Source organism: Centrocercus urophasianus, unplaced genomic scaffold (genome assembly GCF_019232065.1).
Source record: "Centrocercus urophasianus isolate 14NV4802_14NV808 unplaced genomic scaffold, USGS_Curo_1.0 seq_25, whole genome shotgun sequence".
Classification (NCBI taxonomy): Eukaryota; Metazoa; Chordata; class Aves; order Galliformes; family Phasianidae; genus Centrocercus; species Centrocercus urophasianus.
Genome location: NW_024884811.1, coordinates 444171 through 461317, shown reverse-complemented (window position 1 = coordinate 461317; position 17147 = coordinate 444171). Strand labels below are relative to the sequence as shown.

Sequence of the window (17147 nt, the reverse complement as noted above, 5' to 3'; positions counted from 1 at the left end):
TGCTGGAGTGCAGTATTAAAATGTTCAGGTGGTTTGCCCCAGCGGTGTGTTCCCTATCCCTGTTCTCGTTTTAATGCTAACCATCAAATCGCAGTTGGCTCTCCGTTGACCCTCAGGCAGAATTCCATGCACTCCAGCTGATCTCTGACCCCACGCTGTGTCCAAATGACAGCAAGCCAGTCCATAACTAATCAGAGGACTGCATCACGTGAACAGACAGGTCAACCTGCCTCCTGTTATTTAAGCGGGATACAGTTTTCCATTTGGAACAAGAGTTGAACTAATCTGATCTAGCAGACCAGAGGGTAAGTGTTTAAGATCACTACTCACATACGTTACCACAGGAGAAGGAATCCAAAAGGTCTCCTACTCCTGGAAATGCCACACATTGCTACATTTGCACCTCATTCCACTCAGTCATCTGCTCTCGAGCTTCCCCTGATCCAAGGAGGCTGAAGTCTTGGCTTTTCCCTCGCTCTCTGAAGCATTTCCTGGCCGCCAATTTTCTACTCTCTTCCCAGAAGTCCTAGCTAACCACAACCTGCATTCTGCACTTCTGTTACAAGCATTTCATTAACCAGCTTCAGGCTAGAGTTTTAATATCCCATCATCCCTACCAACACGTAATGATAATAGGATTTCTTATTCTGCTCAACACCCTTGAAAATATTTTAACTCAAGGCTTAGGGTTAAATCCGATGTTAAGAACTGTCACAGGTCATCAGTAGGGCCTGGTAATCACTTGCCTTACTGACACCATTCCCTCATGAAAGTCATCAGTTTCCAGCTCTTCCTGAGTTTACAGCTCACCAGAAGCCCCGACAGATACTTCTTTCACGTGACTGTAGTTTCTAATCAGCGTTGGCCTCATTACACAGTATGCAGATGAGCATTCACCTCCTACACCTTTGCTGCCTGCACTTCATAGTAAAGTCCAGTGCTTTTTCTGACTCTGCTGATATTAGCACCACGTTGCGAAATTTCTTTCACTTGTCACACTGTGGAAACAAAGCATAATCATTAATTCTTCCCTGTTTTAACATAGAAACACAGAATCATTGCAGCCTTGGAGTCAGAAGGGACCTTTAAAGCTCATCTTGCCCAACTCCCCTGCAATGAATAGGAACAAATGTATCTTGTATTTATGAGAGCTTTTGCATCTCTCAATCATTTGTTCCACAGATGGAGAAATTCCACCACTTCCAAGTCCTTCCTGGGGATTTTTGACTTCATTCCCATGTGAATAGGAAGCCCTAGGCTTCATGACCCTGATTTAGTAGGCTCCTCACTGAGACTGCCAGTGAAAGGCATGAACTTCAGCTGCTTTTCAAACACAGTAGAATTCAGTCACACATTTGCCTTTAAAATCACACTGACTACTAGCAATTTACTATACACTGTGCTGCACAGTACAGTCTGCATTCTTATTTACCCCCATAACGAGTAAACATCACAGACAATAACAGAACAGGTCCAGACAAACAAATACAGCTATGATAGGAGAGGTGTAAAATCTACAGATAAACTATATGCTATTGCAAGGATAAGAATACAGATCTGTTTGAGAGTCTAATCACACACCAGCAGTTGTATGTTCATGTTTCTACAGTCAGAGTAATTTCTGTATGACCTCTAAATTAAGAGGGTTTAGCCAGGGATATTGTATCCCTTTAAAATAAAAACAGAAACTGCAAGCTTCATTCTTCACAAGTCTTTTCAGAGAAGTATTCCCTTATCAGTGAAATAGCTAGCAATCTAGACTAGAAATGTTTGCTTAAGAATTGGATAAAAACAGTAATCTCCCTTTAGTGTGTGTGTAAAGAATCACAGTAACCACTACCAAGTTGTTCTTTTCCAGAATACCCAATATATAATAGCTCTGGGAGACCTGGCAGAAAGAAAGTGACTATCATCACCTCAACATGAAGTTCGGAGGAAAGAAGGAAGTCAGCTCTTTGAGTTTGCCCATTTCTTTTATTGCTGCAACATCCTGCACCTTAGCAACAACTACAAAATGCATCACAGTACCATTGACTCTAGCCATGCTTTTTCTCCTCTCAACATTATTGTCTATCCCTTGTAAGCCATCATAAACTCAAAAAATAGCAATATTACTCTAATGAGCAGCTACCAGAGCTGGACAAGCATACCACTGGACTATTCCAACCTAGCAGGCTGCTTCTCCCATCTAATGCACAGACTATTCCAACACTGCTCATAAGCTCCAAGCTATCACCAAGAATATGTACACAAGTTATGACAGACTGCTTCACAGTCTGCACAGGAAAGGAAGAAGATGAAAGAAAACAGCCTGCACTTCAAAACACGTTTGCAGTTCCCCTCGTGCAGCCCATTCAAAGTCTACCCACGCATCTCCAGCGTGGCTGAGCACTGCAATACCAGCCTATCCCTATCTTCGTATTGTGGCGGGTACGGAGCCTTCCGACGAGAAGAACGGGGTGCCCAGCCTCACGTTGCCTCCAGCAGGTCATCAACTCCCGTGCCTGCAAGAACGAGCGCACAGGAGATGAAAGGCCAGCGCTGACTCCGGGCAGCGCTGACGGTCGGGGACAGCCGTCCTGCGCAGGGGCACCGCCGGGTCCCGTCTGTCACCTCCAGCTGCGCGTCCTCCTCTCCCGGCTGCAGCTGCAGGGCGCTGGGTGCGGGGCTGACGGGGTGCAGCTCTCCGGTGAGTAGAAGCAGCTTCGCTCCTTTGCACAGCAGAGACACCTCCTGGCGCTGAGGGGCATCGGCGCTGCTCCGCATCCCCTCCCCCCAAGTCGGGCTCCGGCGGCTGCATTCGTAGTCCCACAGCGCCACCTTGCGGCCGGTGCGCCACGGCCGGGCCGCTGCCGTCGGGACGGGGGAGCTCCGGGAGGTGCCGCCGCCGCCGCCCGGGGCAGGCTCTGCGGAGGGAAGGGCCGCTGTGGCCCCGTCCTCAGCCGGCGGGCTCGGCTCAACCAGCGCGGTCGGCTGGCGGCGGCCGGCACTGGGGTAGCGCCGCGTGGCCGGTGTGCCTGCAGGCTGCTCTCCCGCTCGTCTGAGCGAGCTGCGCGGCAGTGATGTTAAGGGTATTTTCGCTAAGACCCAGGAAGCTCGGTGTTAGTTACTTAGGTTGTTCGGCTGTTGTTTTTATTTGTTTTTTTTTTTTTTTGTTGTTGTTGTTTGATTCGTTTCTTCCCCTCGGTGCTCCGCCCTTCGCTTTGGTTCCTCGGAGCGGAAGGGTGTGAGCGCAGCGTTAAGCAGTAGATGTCACTCTTTCCCCATAAATGATTTCTCTGGCAAAGGATTTGAGTTTGTTTTGTTCCTGAAGCGCTGCGGTGGGGGAAGAGCTGCCAGGTTGTTTCGATCTGTTTGCCTCCGTGTTGAAGAAACACTCTGAGGTTTAATTAATGAATGCTTGAGAAGTGCTCTGACTGTAAAATGCTGTTGAAAGTTTAAATGAGCTTCAGCTCATTTTCCAGATATTAGTGCAGTAGGCATGTCTTTTATACTTCTGGACTGCGATCTGAGGTCTATAAGAGGTCCATTTCCTAAATTCCCTTCTACCGAGCCCCTTAAGCTACAGAGTCTGGAGCACAGGCCTTATGACGAGTGACTGCAGGAGCTGGGATTGCTCAGTCTGGAGAAGAGGAGGCTCAGGGAAGATCATATTGCTCTCTACAACTGCCTGAAGGGAGGTTGTAGTGAGGTGGGTGTTGGCTTCTTCTCCCATGCAATAGCAATAGGATGAAAGTTAATGGCCTTATGTTGTGCTGGAGAAGGTTCAGGTTGGATATTAGGAAAAATTTCTTCTCAGGAGTAGTGAGGCATTGGAACAGGCTGCCCCAGGGAGATGATGGAGTTACCATCCCTGGAGGGATTCAAGAAATCTGTAGGTGTAACATCTAGTCTGTGCATGATGGGGATGAGGTGATGGTTGGATTCGATGCTCCTAGAGGTCTTTTCTTGTCTGAGTGATTCTATGAATGTTAAGGGGAATCACTAAGTGTAAATAAGTAAATCACTAGTAAAGTAGCGCACATACAGTTGAGCATTTGTTTGCACTGATGGCTAGGATGTCCTGTCAAAGGCAGCACAGTTATGTCATAGCAATAGCATAGTTCTCAGCCTGGATTTAATTACCGCTTCTGAGAAGGAAAAGAAGATACAGGTTTCTACAGGTACACAAACCAGAAAGGGAAGTCCAAGAAGGCATACACCCCACCGGGTGAACACACAGGCAGTCTGGTAATGACAGACAAAGAGAAGGCTGAGGTACTCAGCAATTATTTTGCTCCAGTCTTCACTAGTGACTGCTCTTCACACAGAGCCCTTGAACAGATGGGTTAGAAGATGAGAACAGGCAGAGTAACGTTCCTTCTGCAGTAAGCAGAGATCAGATTTGCAACTGCTTGAGGAACCTGAGCATCCGTAAGACTATGGGTTCCAAAAAGATGCGTTCTAGAATCCTGAGAGGAACTGACTGACTCTCTTTGATATTTGAAAAGTCACAGAGGCCAGGTGAAGTCCTGGTGACTGGAAAAAAGACATAACAGAGCCCATTTTTCAGGAGGATAGAAAAGATGATCCAGGGAACTTCTAACCTGTTAGCTTCACCTCAGTGCTGGGAAATATCACAAAGCAGATCCTCCTGGAAGCTCTGCTAAAGCACATGGAAAGGAGAGAAGTGATATGGGATAACCTGGAGGTCTTTACCAAGGGCAGGTCCTGCCTGACCGACTTAGTGGCCTTTTATGATGGTGTAATATTGTCTGGACAAGGGAAAAGCCACTGGCATAGTCTGTCTGGACTTCAATTAGGCCTTTGATGCAGTTCTTCCATGACATCCTTCTCTCTAAATTGGGAAGATGTGGATTTGACTGAGTTTGGTGTACTGTTCAGTTGATGAGGAACAGGTTGTGAGATCATTCTCAGGAAGAGGTGGTCAATGACTCAATGTCCAGATGGAGATTGATGACAAGTGGTGTCCTCCAGGAGTCAGTAATGGGACCAGTGGCCTTTGATATCTTCATTGGTGATATCGACAGTGGGACTGAGAGCTCTGTCAACACATTTGCGAATGACACCAAGCTGTGAGGTGCAGTTGACATGCCTGAGGGATAGGATGCTATCCAGAGAGGCCTAGGCTGGCTCAAGCAGTGGGCCCCAGAGAACAGTGTAAGATTCAACAAAGCAAAGTGCAAGGCCTTTGCATCTGGATTGTGGCAGACCCCACTATCGGTACAAACTGAGGGATGTAGCTATAGAGCACAGCCCTACTGAAAAGGATGTGGGGGTACTGGTGGATGGCAATGGGATTTGAGCCAACAATGTGCCCTTGCAGCCTAGAAAGGCAATCATATCCTGAGCTGCATTACAAGAACTGTGGCCAGCATGGCAAGGGAGGTGATCCTGCACCTCTACTCTTTGCTGGTGAGGCTTGACCTGGAGTCAGAGATATAGACCTATTGGTTGTTATGACCCAGAGCAGGGCTACAAAAATGATCCAAGGGATGGAACATCTGTCCTACAAGGACAGGCAGAGAAACCTGATAGTAGGCTTTCAGTATCTAAAAGGAGTTTATAGGAAGGAGGGGAACAGACTCTTCATCGGAATCTGTTGTGAGAGGACAAGGGGAAATGACTTAAAACTAAAAGAGATGATGTTTAGATTGGATATAAGAAAATGTTTTTTTTTTTTTGTGATAAAGCTAGTGAAGCAGTGGAATAAGTTGTGAGAGGTGCTAGATGCCCCATTTCTGGAGACATTCAAGGTCAGGCTCTAAGCAAACTTATCTAGCTATAGGTATTCATTCAAGGGGAGAGGGACTATATGAGCTTTAAGGATCTCTTCCAATTCAACCAATACTGATTTCATCCCAGAAATGCTTGGTTGCATCAAGAGAAGTGTGACCAGCAGGTCAAGGGAGGTGATTCGCCCTTCTGTTCTGTGCTCATGAGACCCCACCTGGAGTACTGCGTCCAGTTCTGAGGCCCCAACACAGGAAGGACATGAAGCCGTTGGAGCAAGTCCAGAGAAAGGCCACAGAAAGGATCAAAGAGCTGGAGCACCTCCCCAGTGAGAACAGGCTGAGAGAGCTGTGGCTCTTCAACCTGGAGAAAAGGCAGCTCAAGGGGGAACTTGTAGCAGCATTCCAGTACCTGAAGAGGGCCCACAAGAAACCTGGGGGAAGGACTTTTCATAAGGGCGTGTAGTGACAGGGTGGAGAGAAATGATTTCAAACTGAAAGAGGGTAGATTTAGACTAGATATTAGGGGGAGATTGTTGTGAGGGTGGTGAGACACTGGAACAGATTGCCCAGTGAGATTGTGTATGCCCCTCCCCTTGGAAGCACTCAAGACCAGGCTGGATGGGGCTTTAATCAGCCCGATTTAGAGGGAGGTGTCCCTGCCTATAGCAGGGGGTTGGAGCTACATGATCTTGAAAGTCCCTTCCAATTCTAAACATTCTATAATGTGATTCTATAATGGAAGCAGAACTGACTTCAGCATGCAGGAATCCAGTACCATCCATCATCCCTCCTGCCATAAAAGTCTGTTATTACAGATGGATCCCTAAGTCAGGGATGAAACGTACTCCTCTGACAGTTCAGAGGGATAACCCACAGATAACAGGAATCTGTGGTGGTAAGTATAAAAAGGTAAGATAGATGTTAATTAATTGGGATATATAGGAAATGGTGGAACTTGAGCATGACATAAATGGCATGGAAGAAGGGTGAATGTTGTCCTTGTTTCAAGATGGGACAGAGTTGGTTTTATTCAGGGTCTGGTACAATGCTCTTCTGACTTCAGGAAAAAAAAAAATATCTTACAATGCTGATAAAACACTGATATTTCAGCTGGTACTGAACAATGCTGCACAGAGACAAGGACATTTCAGTTTTCAGCTTCTTGTATTATCCTGTCAGCAGAGGTCTGAGGGGACTTGAAGATCTGCGAGGGGACAGAACCAGGGTAGTTGACCTAAAGTGACCAAGAGGATGTCCCATGCTGTATGGCATCATGTGGAAAAACTATAAAACTGAGGGCAGTGGGCCAAGCTGCCATATGGAGTCTGGCTAGTTATTGTTTGGTGGGTGCTGAGCAACTGCATTGTGCATTACTTGTTTTATAAGTAAACAAATGTGTGTGTGTGTATACATATATTGTATACGTATATATGTGTATATATGTATGTGTGTGTGTATATATACATATATACCCTCACACATGTATGTATATATAGTATTGCATTCAGTTCTGGGGACCCCAACACATGAAGGACATCAAACTGCTGGAGCAGGTCCAGAGGAAGGCCATAAGGGTGACCAGAGGACTGGAGTACCTCCTTATAGGAACGGTCTGAGAGAGATGGGGCTCTTCAGCCTGGAAAGGAGAAGGCTCCAGGGGAACATTGTAGTGACTTCCAGTAGTCAAATGGGGCCCATAAGAAAGCTGGGGAGGGACTTTTTGTAAGGGCATGTAGTGAAAGGGAAGAGGAAATGTCTTAAAACTGGAAGAGGGTAGATTTAGACTAGATATTAGGAAGAAATTATTTACTGGGAGGGTGGTGGGGCACAGAGAAGCTGTGGATGCCCCCTCCCTGATGGTGCTCAAGGCCAGGCTGGATGGGGCTTTAATCAACCTGATTTAGAGGGAGGTGTCCCTGCCTATATCAGAGGGTTGGAACTAGATGATTTTAAAGATCCTTTGCAACCCAAATCATTCTATGATTATCTATACATGTATAGGTATAGATATGTATGTGTGTACAAACACGTTTATATACAGTCTTATATTTAATTATCATTACTCTTACTTCTTTTTCTGTTTTAGCAAATACAGGTTGATTTTTTTCTGTTTTAGCAAATACAGGTTGATCCAGAAACAGTTTTACTTTTTTTTTTTTACTTTTTTTTTTTTTTTTTTGCCAAGTTTCTCCACCATCCCGCTGAGATGGGAGTGGAGCAAGTGAAAAGCTGTGCTGATTGCTGTGCTGATTGCTGTGTGAAGCCTCAACACTGTTTGCTCAGCACAGAAAAATGAATCTGTAGGTAGCTTGAATGTAAGGTGAGAGCATGCTTATCAGTGATAAGCATGGAAGTGCTAACAGAGCAATTCTGCCTCTCCTAAGAGCCAGAGCCTGAAGAACACTGAGTTGATTGCACACAAGTAACAAAATGGAGTGAGGGCTGGGGTGTTGCTGCTCTTCATAATGCTCTAGAAAAGAAGGTAGGAAGGGTAGTTTGGAGGGGTTAATTTTTTTAACTTGTGCACATAGACTCAATAATATCTTTTCCTTTTGTGTATTTTTACTAGATTGCAGCCTCACCAGGTTAAAGATGGGTTACTGCAGACCAGTAGAATTGCTACTTTTCAGCTCCATCAGGGGTTCAGGGTGTTCCATGGAAGAGGTGTGGCTGCTTCAGGCAATAGCTCTTCTTATGTCAGGACACCATCCATTAGTGTGGCTCCGCTGTGGGCAACAATAATTCAGCTGCAAAGGAAGCAGCTCGAGGCAGCAGCTTTTATACCACTTCCATCTCTGAAAGTATGTCTGATTTACTAACTGCTAATTACTAAACGAGCACTGACCTACTGTGCCTCCCTTCAACTCTGATAATGGAAGCAGAGCAGATTTTGTGTGCAGTGTGCCAGTGAAAAATATCAGTACGCAGAGAGATTCTTAGTAGAACAGTGCTGCTTATAAAATTGCTGAGAGTAAACCGTCCTAATCAGCATGTTGCAGTTATGAACAACAAGTAGTTTTTGGTTTTAAATAGAAAAGTCTTACTGATTGTTTTAACTCAGGTATTAGGGAAGTGGAATTTAGCAAAACTTAAAATGAAATCAGAACAGCAGCATCAAGTAAAAGCAAAAATCCTCTCTGGTGTACTGTCAATATGCCATAAATGGATCAAGGTTTCTGACCTGTCTTGGTCAGATGTCTTTGTGGAATGACTGGTTTACCTTTCAGTTGATTTTTGGTGTAAACCTTGATATGGATCTGAACTACAGCTGCAGTCCCTATGACTTTTCACAGAATTGAAGCTAGTGCTGTAGATAAGTCAAATGAAAAGCACTTAAATAACTTGATATGGGATGTATCTTTCTTGTGCTGAATCATTAACACTATGCAGAAAACTACTTTACAGAAGTAGTTTCATTTTTAACCCTTCGTACTCTAGTGTCTCCTTTGGTACCCAGAGTGTCTGAATTCCTCCTACCCTTCCGCTCTGCTCCATTCTTTGAGCTCTGGATTGCAGTGCTTTGGGATGCTGCAGTAAACTTACACTGATGAACATTACACTAACGAAGCCAGTTGATACGAACAGCAGCAGAGGACGAATTCTGCAGGGTCTTCCTGTTAATAGTGGAAATGAACCAAAAACTGCAGCCTGTTGGCTGTATCAATTTGTTATTTGATATGAGAAATATTTCTCTAAGATTGTTTTCTTCTGCGTGTGAGCTGGGGCAAGACTTTGTCAGTGTCAGCAAGGCACCAGCTGACAATGAAGTCTTTGTCTTCACTGACAGTCAATTAGCATTATTCTGTAAACATGGCTGTGGCTGAAAAATAGATATTGTTGAAAATTCATAGTCAGTTTTGCTGGGATGCATTGCAGGAACCAGGACTGTAGTGAAATTATACTCATGTCTGGACAATAGCCTACACCTTAACGTCTCTAACCAATAAACTTGAGCTTTTCTATCTTTACCAAATTTACACGAGAAATATCTGATTTAAAATTGATATCCAGTAATCATATTTCGATATTTTAGCCTCCATTACATGGTGGGTCCTCATTAAAACAGCATTCTGCACATTATATGGAACAGAGCCTGCAACGCACGCTTGAGACCCATGAGAAGCACAACCTGATGAGATCAGTGAAGATTTGTGCAACTGAAAAAATCGGTAATGGGAAAGTACTGTTGATATTTCAGTTGGTAAGAATCTTACTACCTGCGTTCACTGGGAGGACACACTCACTGCTTACTTCTGTTGCTTTCAATATATGCAGTCTTATTTAAAATCCACAAGTGCAAATAATTCTCTTCCTCAAAACCAATGGTATCCCAATTCAAAACAGTTGGTTATACAAAAACAGAACCAATTCAGATATGTTTGTAACAAGAAAACAAATTTATTGATTTTAAAAGACAAGACACAATTTTGTTTTGAAAAACACAAAAAGCTAGCCTGAGTTCAAGTCTGAAATATTCAGAAAAATCCTACTGTCTTTAGTATGTTCCAGTCATTTTTTTAAACAACACACTAAAAGTTAATATATATTTTTATAATTATAAAAGTTCCCCAGTTATTGTACAGTACACAATACAAATTGCCCACAAACTATTATTTAGCTCCTGCCAGTTTTGAGAGGACATGATATACTAAAAGATTTAGCATTTCTCACAAAAATCACATCAGGAAATACGTATTTACAAAATCAAATACATTATACAAAAAAACCATCACGTTATTCTGTAAAGATGTCTTCTTTAAATAATTAAAAAGTATATTCAACTGTAGTCCAAAAACTGGAAAAGAACATTACATTATCTCACACATACAATCTACAAAAAAGTCGCTTACCTCATTTACATAATATATTCAGTCAACTGGAAAATAAAAGTTTGAATCTATCCTAGTGTTATGATGTTTCCGTGCTGTGGGACTGAACAATGTAATCTGCCACTTACTAAGTGAAATTTAAACGATGGCACTTAAAAAAATACACTATAAAATAAATGCAACAATGGAAGTTTCCTAGAAGGTAAGAAAGCCCTGAGCGATGACAAAATTACTGATTGGTAGCTCTAGAATTAACCTAATTAAAGTTTACCACCTCAGGCACAATTTTCTAAGTTTTTGAAAGGCACTCAAAGTTTCTTTAACAGCCTCATTGGTTATTAACTGTAAATCCAAATTTTGAGTGAAGATGAGTGGAGATGGGCAACTTGCTTTGGTACAAAGTGATATATTTCTGGCATCCTTTTAATTGCTTAATTGGGTTGTGTTAAGATGGATATAATGTTTCAATGCAAGGCAAACACATTAATATTGTATCAAAGAAAACTTCATTTGGGGAACCCTTTAGTATTCTTAAAGCTCCTGGTGACATCAGCGAGTCAAAAAGAACCGAAGTGAGTTCCTGGTAAATACCAATCCACGTGAGGTTGTCTGTCCCTCCAAATCCTAAACTCCTCTAGCAAAGACATCTGTTGTTTCAGAGTAAAATTCATCCAGAACTGAAAACTCTTGTAAGATGTTTGCACCCGAATCAAGAAAGTGCATAAGGATAGAAAGATCCCGATTTAGATTTAAGTGAGGCTCATTTGATGCTAGTAGTCTTGTTCTGGGCCTTATTTTCTACCGTAAATTTTACCCTTAGTGAGAAATCTTCAAGAACAATTCTTACCAAATATTTAACTACTCAGGGCTTCCAATCCCAAAATGTTAATTTATTTTTCGAAAGGAAAAGGAAAGGAAAAGTAATAAAACATGATCATTTTCAAACTAAGGCATATTTTACTTCAAACAAACACTAGGCAGTCACTTTGTAAGTGGCTTTTACTATTTCTCAAGTTAAACTGGTAAATTAAACTCAGGTCTACCGGCACATAAAATCACTAGCAGCAATGATCAAGGCATGCAAACTCAGAAGCATTTACATTAAATTATGAATTAAAAAGTTGTTAAATTAAAACCCTTTGAGTATTGCATTTATGATAATTAATTCTGCATGAATTTGCAATAACTGATTAAAGATGTCTACAGCTTACTTGCACTATACTACTGATGTAATTGCATTAAATAACTTAAAATGAGACCTTTTGTTTTTTTTGCCCTCAGATAGACTTCAGTAAGTACAGCTGCACGTAGTGTTTGCGACTGATACTGCAAGAAACCTGTAGAAAATTTACAGTACTCTCACTTAGTAAGGTGGCATTTCTCTCTTTAATGTCAAAGAATCTGTGCTTGCTACTACACTCTTTCCCTTGCTCTTATAAGCAGTGTTTGCAAGATCTAAGGGGCTTTTTAACATGTTAAAAGGCTGGTGCAGTTTCTAGGCTGCTGTTAAAATTCTCACGTTCAGTAAGGGCCATCCCTTGCACCCCTGCAGATGAAACTGAGTCAAAAACCTTCACCTTAGCATTAGTTATTATTGCAGTGACTGAATGTTAAAAGGAGTATAATTGGGTTCTGGTTTAAGAAAAAGATGGCAGAAGACTTCAGTGTAAACATACCAAATATTCTGTAGTTTTTTTCTTTTTTGCTAAGCCTTTAATTTCTAATGATTCTCTTTTACATTATTGGAGTATTCCATGCTAGCCTACCTAAGGAGATTTTCAAAAAAGGATAAGTATTTTTTTCCTAAACCTTCATCTTCTAAAGGCATCATATTAGACAACTTAATGTCCATAGAAACACATTTGATTTTCTTCACATATTTCTGCATTTATGAAAACAAGGGAGATGAAGAACTATTTTCCATTAGGCAATACACATCAATGGCAGTGAATATTTGGCTAAATCTATGGAACCAATCACAAAACCATTCCTGTATAGTAAGCAAGTATCTACTTTAGAATTATATAAAAAAGTAATAATAATCTACAATGCCATCAATCAGCTATTTTGAAGTGTATGATAAATGGACTGAATAAATGACCTAAAATGCTTTATTCTCATCATATGACTTACAATGCTCAAAGGGTTAATGCAAGGCATTACGTTAAATTAATTTTATAATACTAGAAATAAGCACTGTGTGTTTATGCTCCTATTCCAGTTTTTTTTTTTGTTTGTTTCTCTTAAATCACCAAACAAATTAGCAGAGATACTACAATTCCAGTTACTGATTTTAAACCATATACACAGAGGATGTCCCGTTAGAGAGACAAGGGCCCAATTTTCAGAAATTCATGCTGTTCTCTCAAATGAATGTTTTAAACTCTAAAATTGCTCTTGTAGGTCATACTTACATCATTGATAAATCTATTTTTCCTTCCCTGCTTTTATAGTTAAAATGATTACTTTCGTTTTGTAAAACCGTTCTGATTTGAATCCAGTGTGACTCTAAATCTAAAAGGTTTTCTAAACAGTGCAGGTATCAATTAGTGATATTCAGAAAGATATCATGTCTCTTAGGAGAAAAAGGAAAGGTGAAAAAAGAGGTTTTAGATATTTTAGAATACCTCGCTTTAAATTAAATTTGTATATATGCCTATACATTCCTGAATGACAGTACACCAGAACATCACCTATTTTCTTACTTATGAACTAAAGGCTGTAATTCTGTAAGTCATTACTGTATGGGTAAATAATTTAAAATCTATTTTCCAGCTTTCTAGGGAAGTCTTTTTAAAAGAAGGTGCTTATAGCATGCTACAGTACATGAGTAAAACACAAAAATAACAACTGAAACCAGAAAAGAAAAACAGAAGCTTTAAAACTGATTCACCATGAAAAAAATTGGAAATGTACCAGCAAATCATCATAAATACAAAACTTTTGAAAATTGGGCCCTGTGCTTTGAAAAGGTAGTTTAACAATACCCATTCCCCTACACTGTTCACTGTGATATTTGTGCTGACAGGGAAAATGCCTTTTAATAATTATTTTGAATTCCATTTCACATAAACCACTATCAGCCCTCATAACGTCTACCCTGTGGATAAATGCTAAACCTCTCCAGAGCACTGGCAACAGACTTCAGAGCTGGTGTGCCAACCACATGCTGCGCATCATAGAATCTGGACTGAGGTATTCATATCTCTGTAGTTTAATCATTACTAAAACCCAACTATTAAAGATAGCAGAAGTGTGCAAAATGTTTTACCTGTGTTTGATTAAAATTTCATTAAATTTAAAAACACAAGACCTCCAAACCTGCAACTATACAAACTAGCTTACAGCAACTTAGTTCTTCTAAAAATCTTGTAAGAAAACAAGTATGAGGAAAAAAAAAATTTTAAATTCCAAAAAGTAATCAATTGATAAGCATAGAAATACAGACGCCATTTAATTTTCTCAATCTGGGATAGTTCCAGTTTGTTTTGATAACTCATTGTTTGTAGAAGCTATGAAATACATTCTATCTTTGTATTAATTTTTCTATTTTTTTCTTTCCTTTTTTTTTTTTTTTTTTCTTTTTTTTTTTTTTTTTTTTTTTTGCACTTTGTGAACAGTGAACAACTGGGATGGGAGTGGGAAACGGAATAATTAAAGATACTCAGGTCCCACCTCTTTCAGCAATCTAAATTTACCTATTACAATCATTCTCTTTTCTCAGCAACAACAAATACAACATTAAAATCAATAAGACAGTAAGAAAACATTATAGGGGTTTGCCAAGACAAAAACTGAATGAAGTACTACAGTATTAAAAAAGTTTAAAATGAAAAAAAAATTGAATTATTTCACTTTATTTTAATTGTAAACATCTTATAATGCACAATGAAGGGGAGTAAATATTTATCACAGCTTAGTTTTAGGATTTTTGGTGAAGGGTACATCTACGCTGATTTCCAAGGATAAATCAGGACACACTGAGCAATATATGTGAGAGCAAAATCTATAATGAGATTCAGTGCAGTTATGAGTATAGAAATAATGAATATAAACCTCACTTTCACTTCTTACTGAGGTGAAAGCCATTTATTAACATCAAGCAGGAATTATGCCTACACAGAGTAAGCAGGATGGGTTTACCTCCCAGCTCTTTAAAAGGAAGTTTAATTTTGCACACCAATAATGTTAGGACATTTTAGTTGATAATGTAGCTGTATTTGGAGCACATGTGATCTATAGCAACAAACTCCTTTGCTATAAATACACTGTTAATTTTGCTATTCTTCTCCCATTTGGTATATATTACTTTAAAGTCATGTCACAGACACTGTAGGTAAGCCAAAATAAAAGAACCTCTAATTTTTTTTACACAGTCATTTGTATAAAGTTGATGTTTTTGTGCTCTCCTTCACTTTTTGGCTTTTTTTTTTCTTTTTTTTCTTTTTTTCTTACTCAATGCACTATATAACGTGGCAAATTCATGTGTCTGCACAATGAAATATTTAAGAATAAAAATGGCAATTAATGTATGCTTTATATAAACTGTCAATACGAGATCGAGCCATTAAAATGTAAAATCAGGCTGATACCCCACAAAACATACAAATTGAAAACATGCACTGCATTATGTACCTGCTCATTTATTCATTTTTACCTTTTAAAATTAGAAGTAGACATGGGTCTAAAAATATATATAATCATGCTTGGGACTATAGTCAATCTATCTTGACATCTGAATGTGGTATTAAAGCTAGTTTTGCCTTCCAGATTCCCAAGCAAATTTTATTTGTAATAAAGTGAAATCCAGCTAGAAACAAGAAAAAATAGGTTTATTGTCATTCTAAGAGGGATATTAAAATCATTTAATAATAAAAAATCACTTTATTATTTTGAAGGCTATGTAACCTGTCCTTACTTCTTAGGGAATTTGAAAATGACAGGCACACCTTGTTGAATTAATTTAAGAGTTAAGAATAACAAAAAGTACTAAGTCTTAGCTTCAGTTCTGTTTAAGGCACCATGTAATAGCCGAGGTACAATGATCCCTGATGTACATTCTTAAATGGCAATGGTCCATCTAGCCACCTATTCAAATTCTACACAACTGGGAATAAGTAAAAGTGAGGTGTGCCAGTTACACTGCCTTACCTAATTTTTTGTAGAAGTTTAAATCCACTGTAACAACAAGGAAATATTTTTGTGAAAGGAAAATGATGCAGGTTGCTACATTCCTTGCATTCTATAAATTATCTTTTCTAAGAGCAGCAGATTGAACCACTAATATGAAAAGACCTGGAATAGAAGAAAGTCATCCAAATGGAATATTTTCCTGTATGTCCAGTCCAGCTTAAGTAGCATGTACACTTAAAAATTAACAGTAATAATTAAGTCACTTCTTTTTCAGCTTCAGCTTCTAACAACTACAGTACCACTCAACAGCCAAAAGTACCTGTTCAGTGGCACCACATTTAGTATCAGTAGTCTTCAAAACAGAGGAACTGGTATGCAAATAATACCTGGAACTGTTGATTTTTAATGAACCTTGCATTCTTAACATGATGGTCAGATAATTAGGTACGTTCGTTACGTACGTACACATTATCACATTGTTACAATTCTGCCATTTAAACTTGCTTCTTTCTCACAGAAAGAAACTAGCATATCTTCTCAACTCTTCAACATTATTACAAAAAATCCCCCTGAATACTCACAATTTTATCAAAATAGTGTCTTCTAGTTGTCCACGGAAAAGCACCTTTTATAACAAACTTGATACATCTGTTGTCAAATAAGTATGCCTCCAGTGTAAATCAAAGAAAATAGTTCTTTTGATATTTCACAGAAGTGCATCTATTTAAAAACCTATGTATATGAAATCATCACCATAACCAATAATGAACATTAAAATATTTAAAAAAAACTATGAAAAAAATTAAATTATTATCAGAGGACAAAAACATTAACACCAAGCTTTGCAAAAATCTTTCTTGCATTTGATTATAAGAAAACTCTTCATCTTGAGTGGCCAATGTAAAATGATCCTGTTTACAAGAAAATCTTTTTTAAACAGGTCTGGCAAAATGTTTACACCCATACCATTTAATGACTCCAATAAAATAATGCTCAGTACAGCTGAAATTTGACAACAGTCGATTTTCAGACTTTTTTTCTCTTTTATTTTTTTTCCTCTTAAACCCAAAGGGCTAATGTAATGATGGGGGGAGGGGAGAAGTTTCACATTAGACTGCAGTATATGTATTTCCAGTAGCACTGCACTGTCTGATAGTCTGAGTAGTTGCAACGATGTGCTCATTATGAATTGGGTTCAGGAGGTTCTGCTGTACTCCACTCTCAAGCACTGGCTGCATGCAGCCCACCTGAAATGCTTGGTTTAGCTCTGTTTTCTCTCTCTTTGCTTGCGGCTCTCCATTTTCATCCATTTCTTCATCTATTTCACTTTCAACTTCGCTGCCTTCATCTGCATAAAGGAAAAAAAAATAAAGATCTAATACAAATGGCTTTGTTTTGCAAATAATATTTGAAATACAAAGATATTGGGATGACTAGCAATCTGATAAAG

The 17147-nt window shown here is 39.8% G+C and overlaps 1 protein-coding gene across 7 annotated transcripts in view; it reads right to left on the bottom strand.

The window, feature by feature from the left end:
* Nucleotides 1–14405: 14405 nt before the first annotated feature.
* RFX3 (regulatory factor X3) overlaps nt 14406–17147 on the bottom strand; it is a 119625-nt gene continuing 116883 nt past the window's right edge. For all 7 annotated transcript variants that reach the window (XM_042825661.1, XM_042825655.1, XM_042825660.1 and 4 more), the window contains one exon: nt 14406–17045. In XM_042825661.1, the coding sequence (XP_042681595.1) occupies nt 16807–17045 (239 nt within the window). In that variant the 3' untranslated portion in view covers nt 14406–16806. The remainder of the gene's footprint in view (nt 17046–17147) is intronic.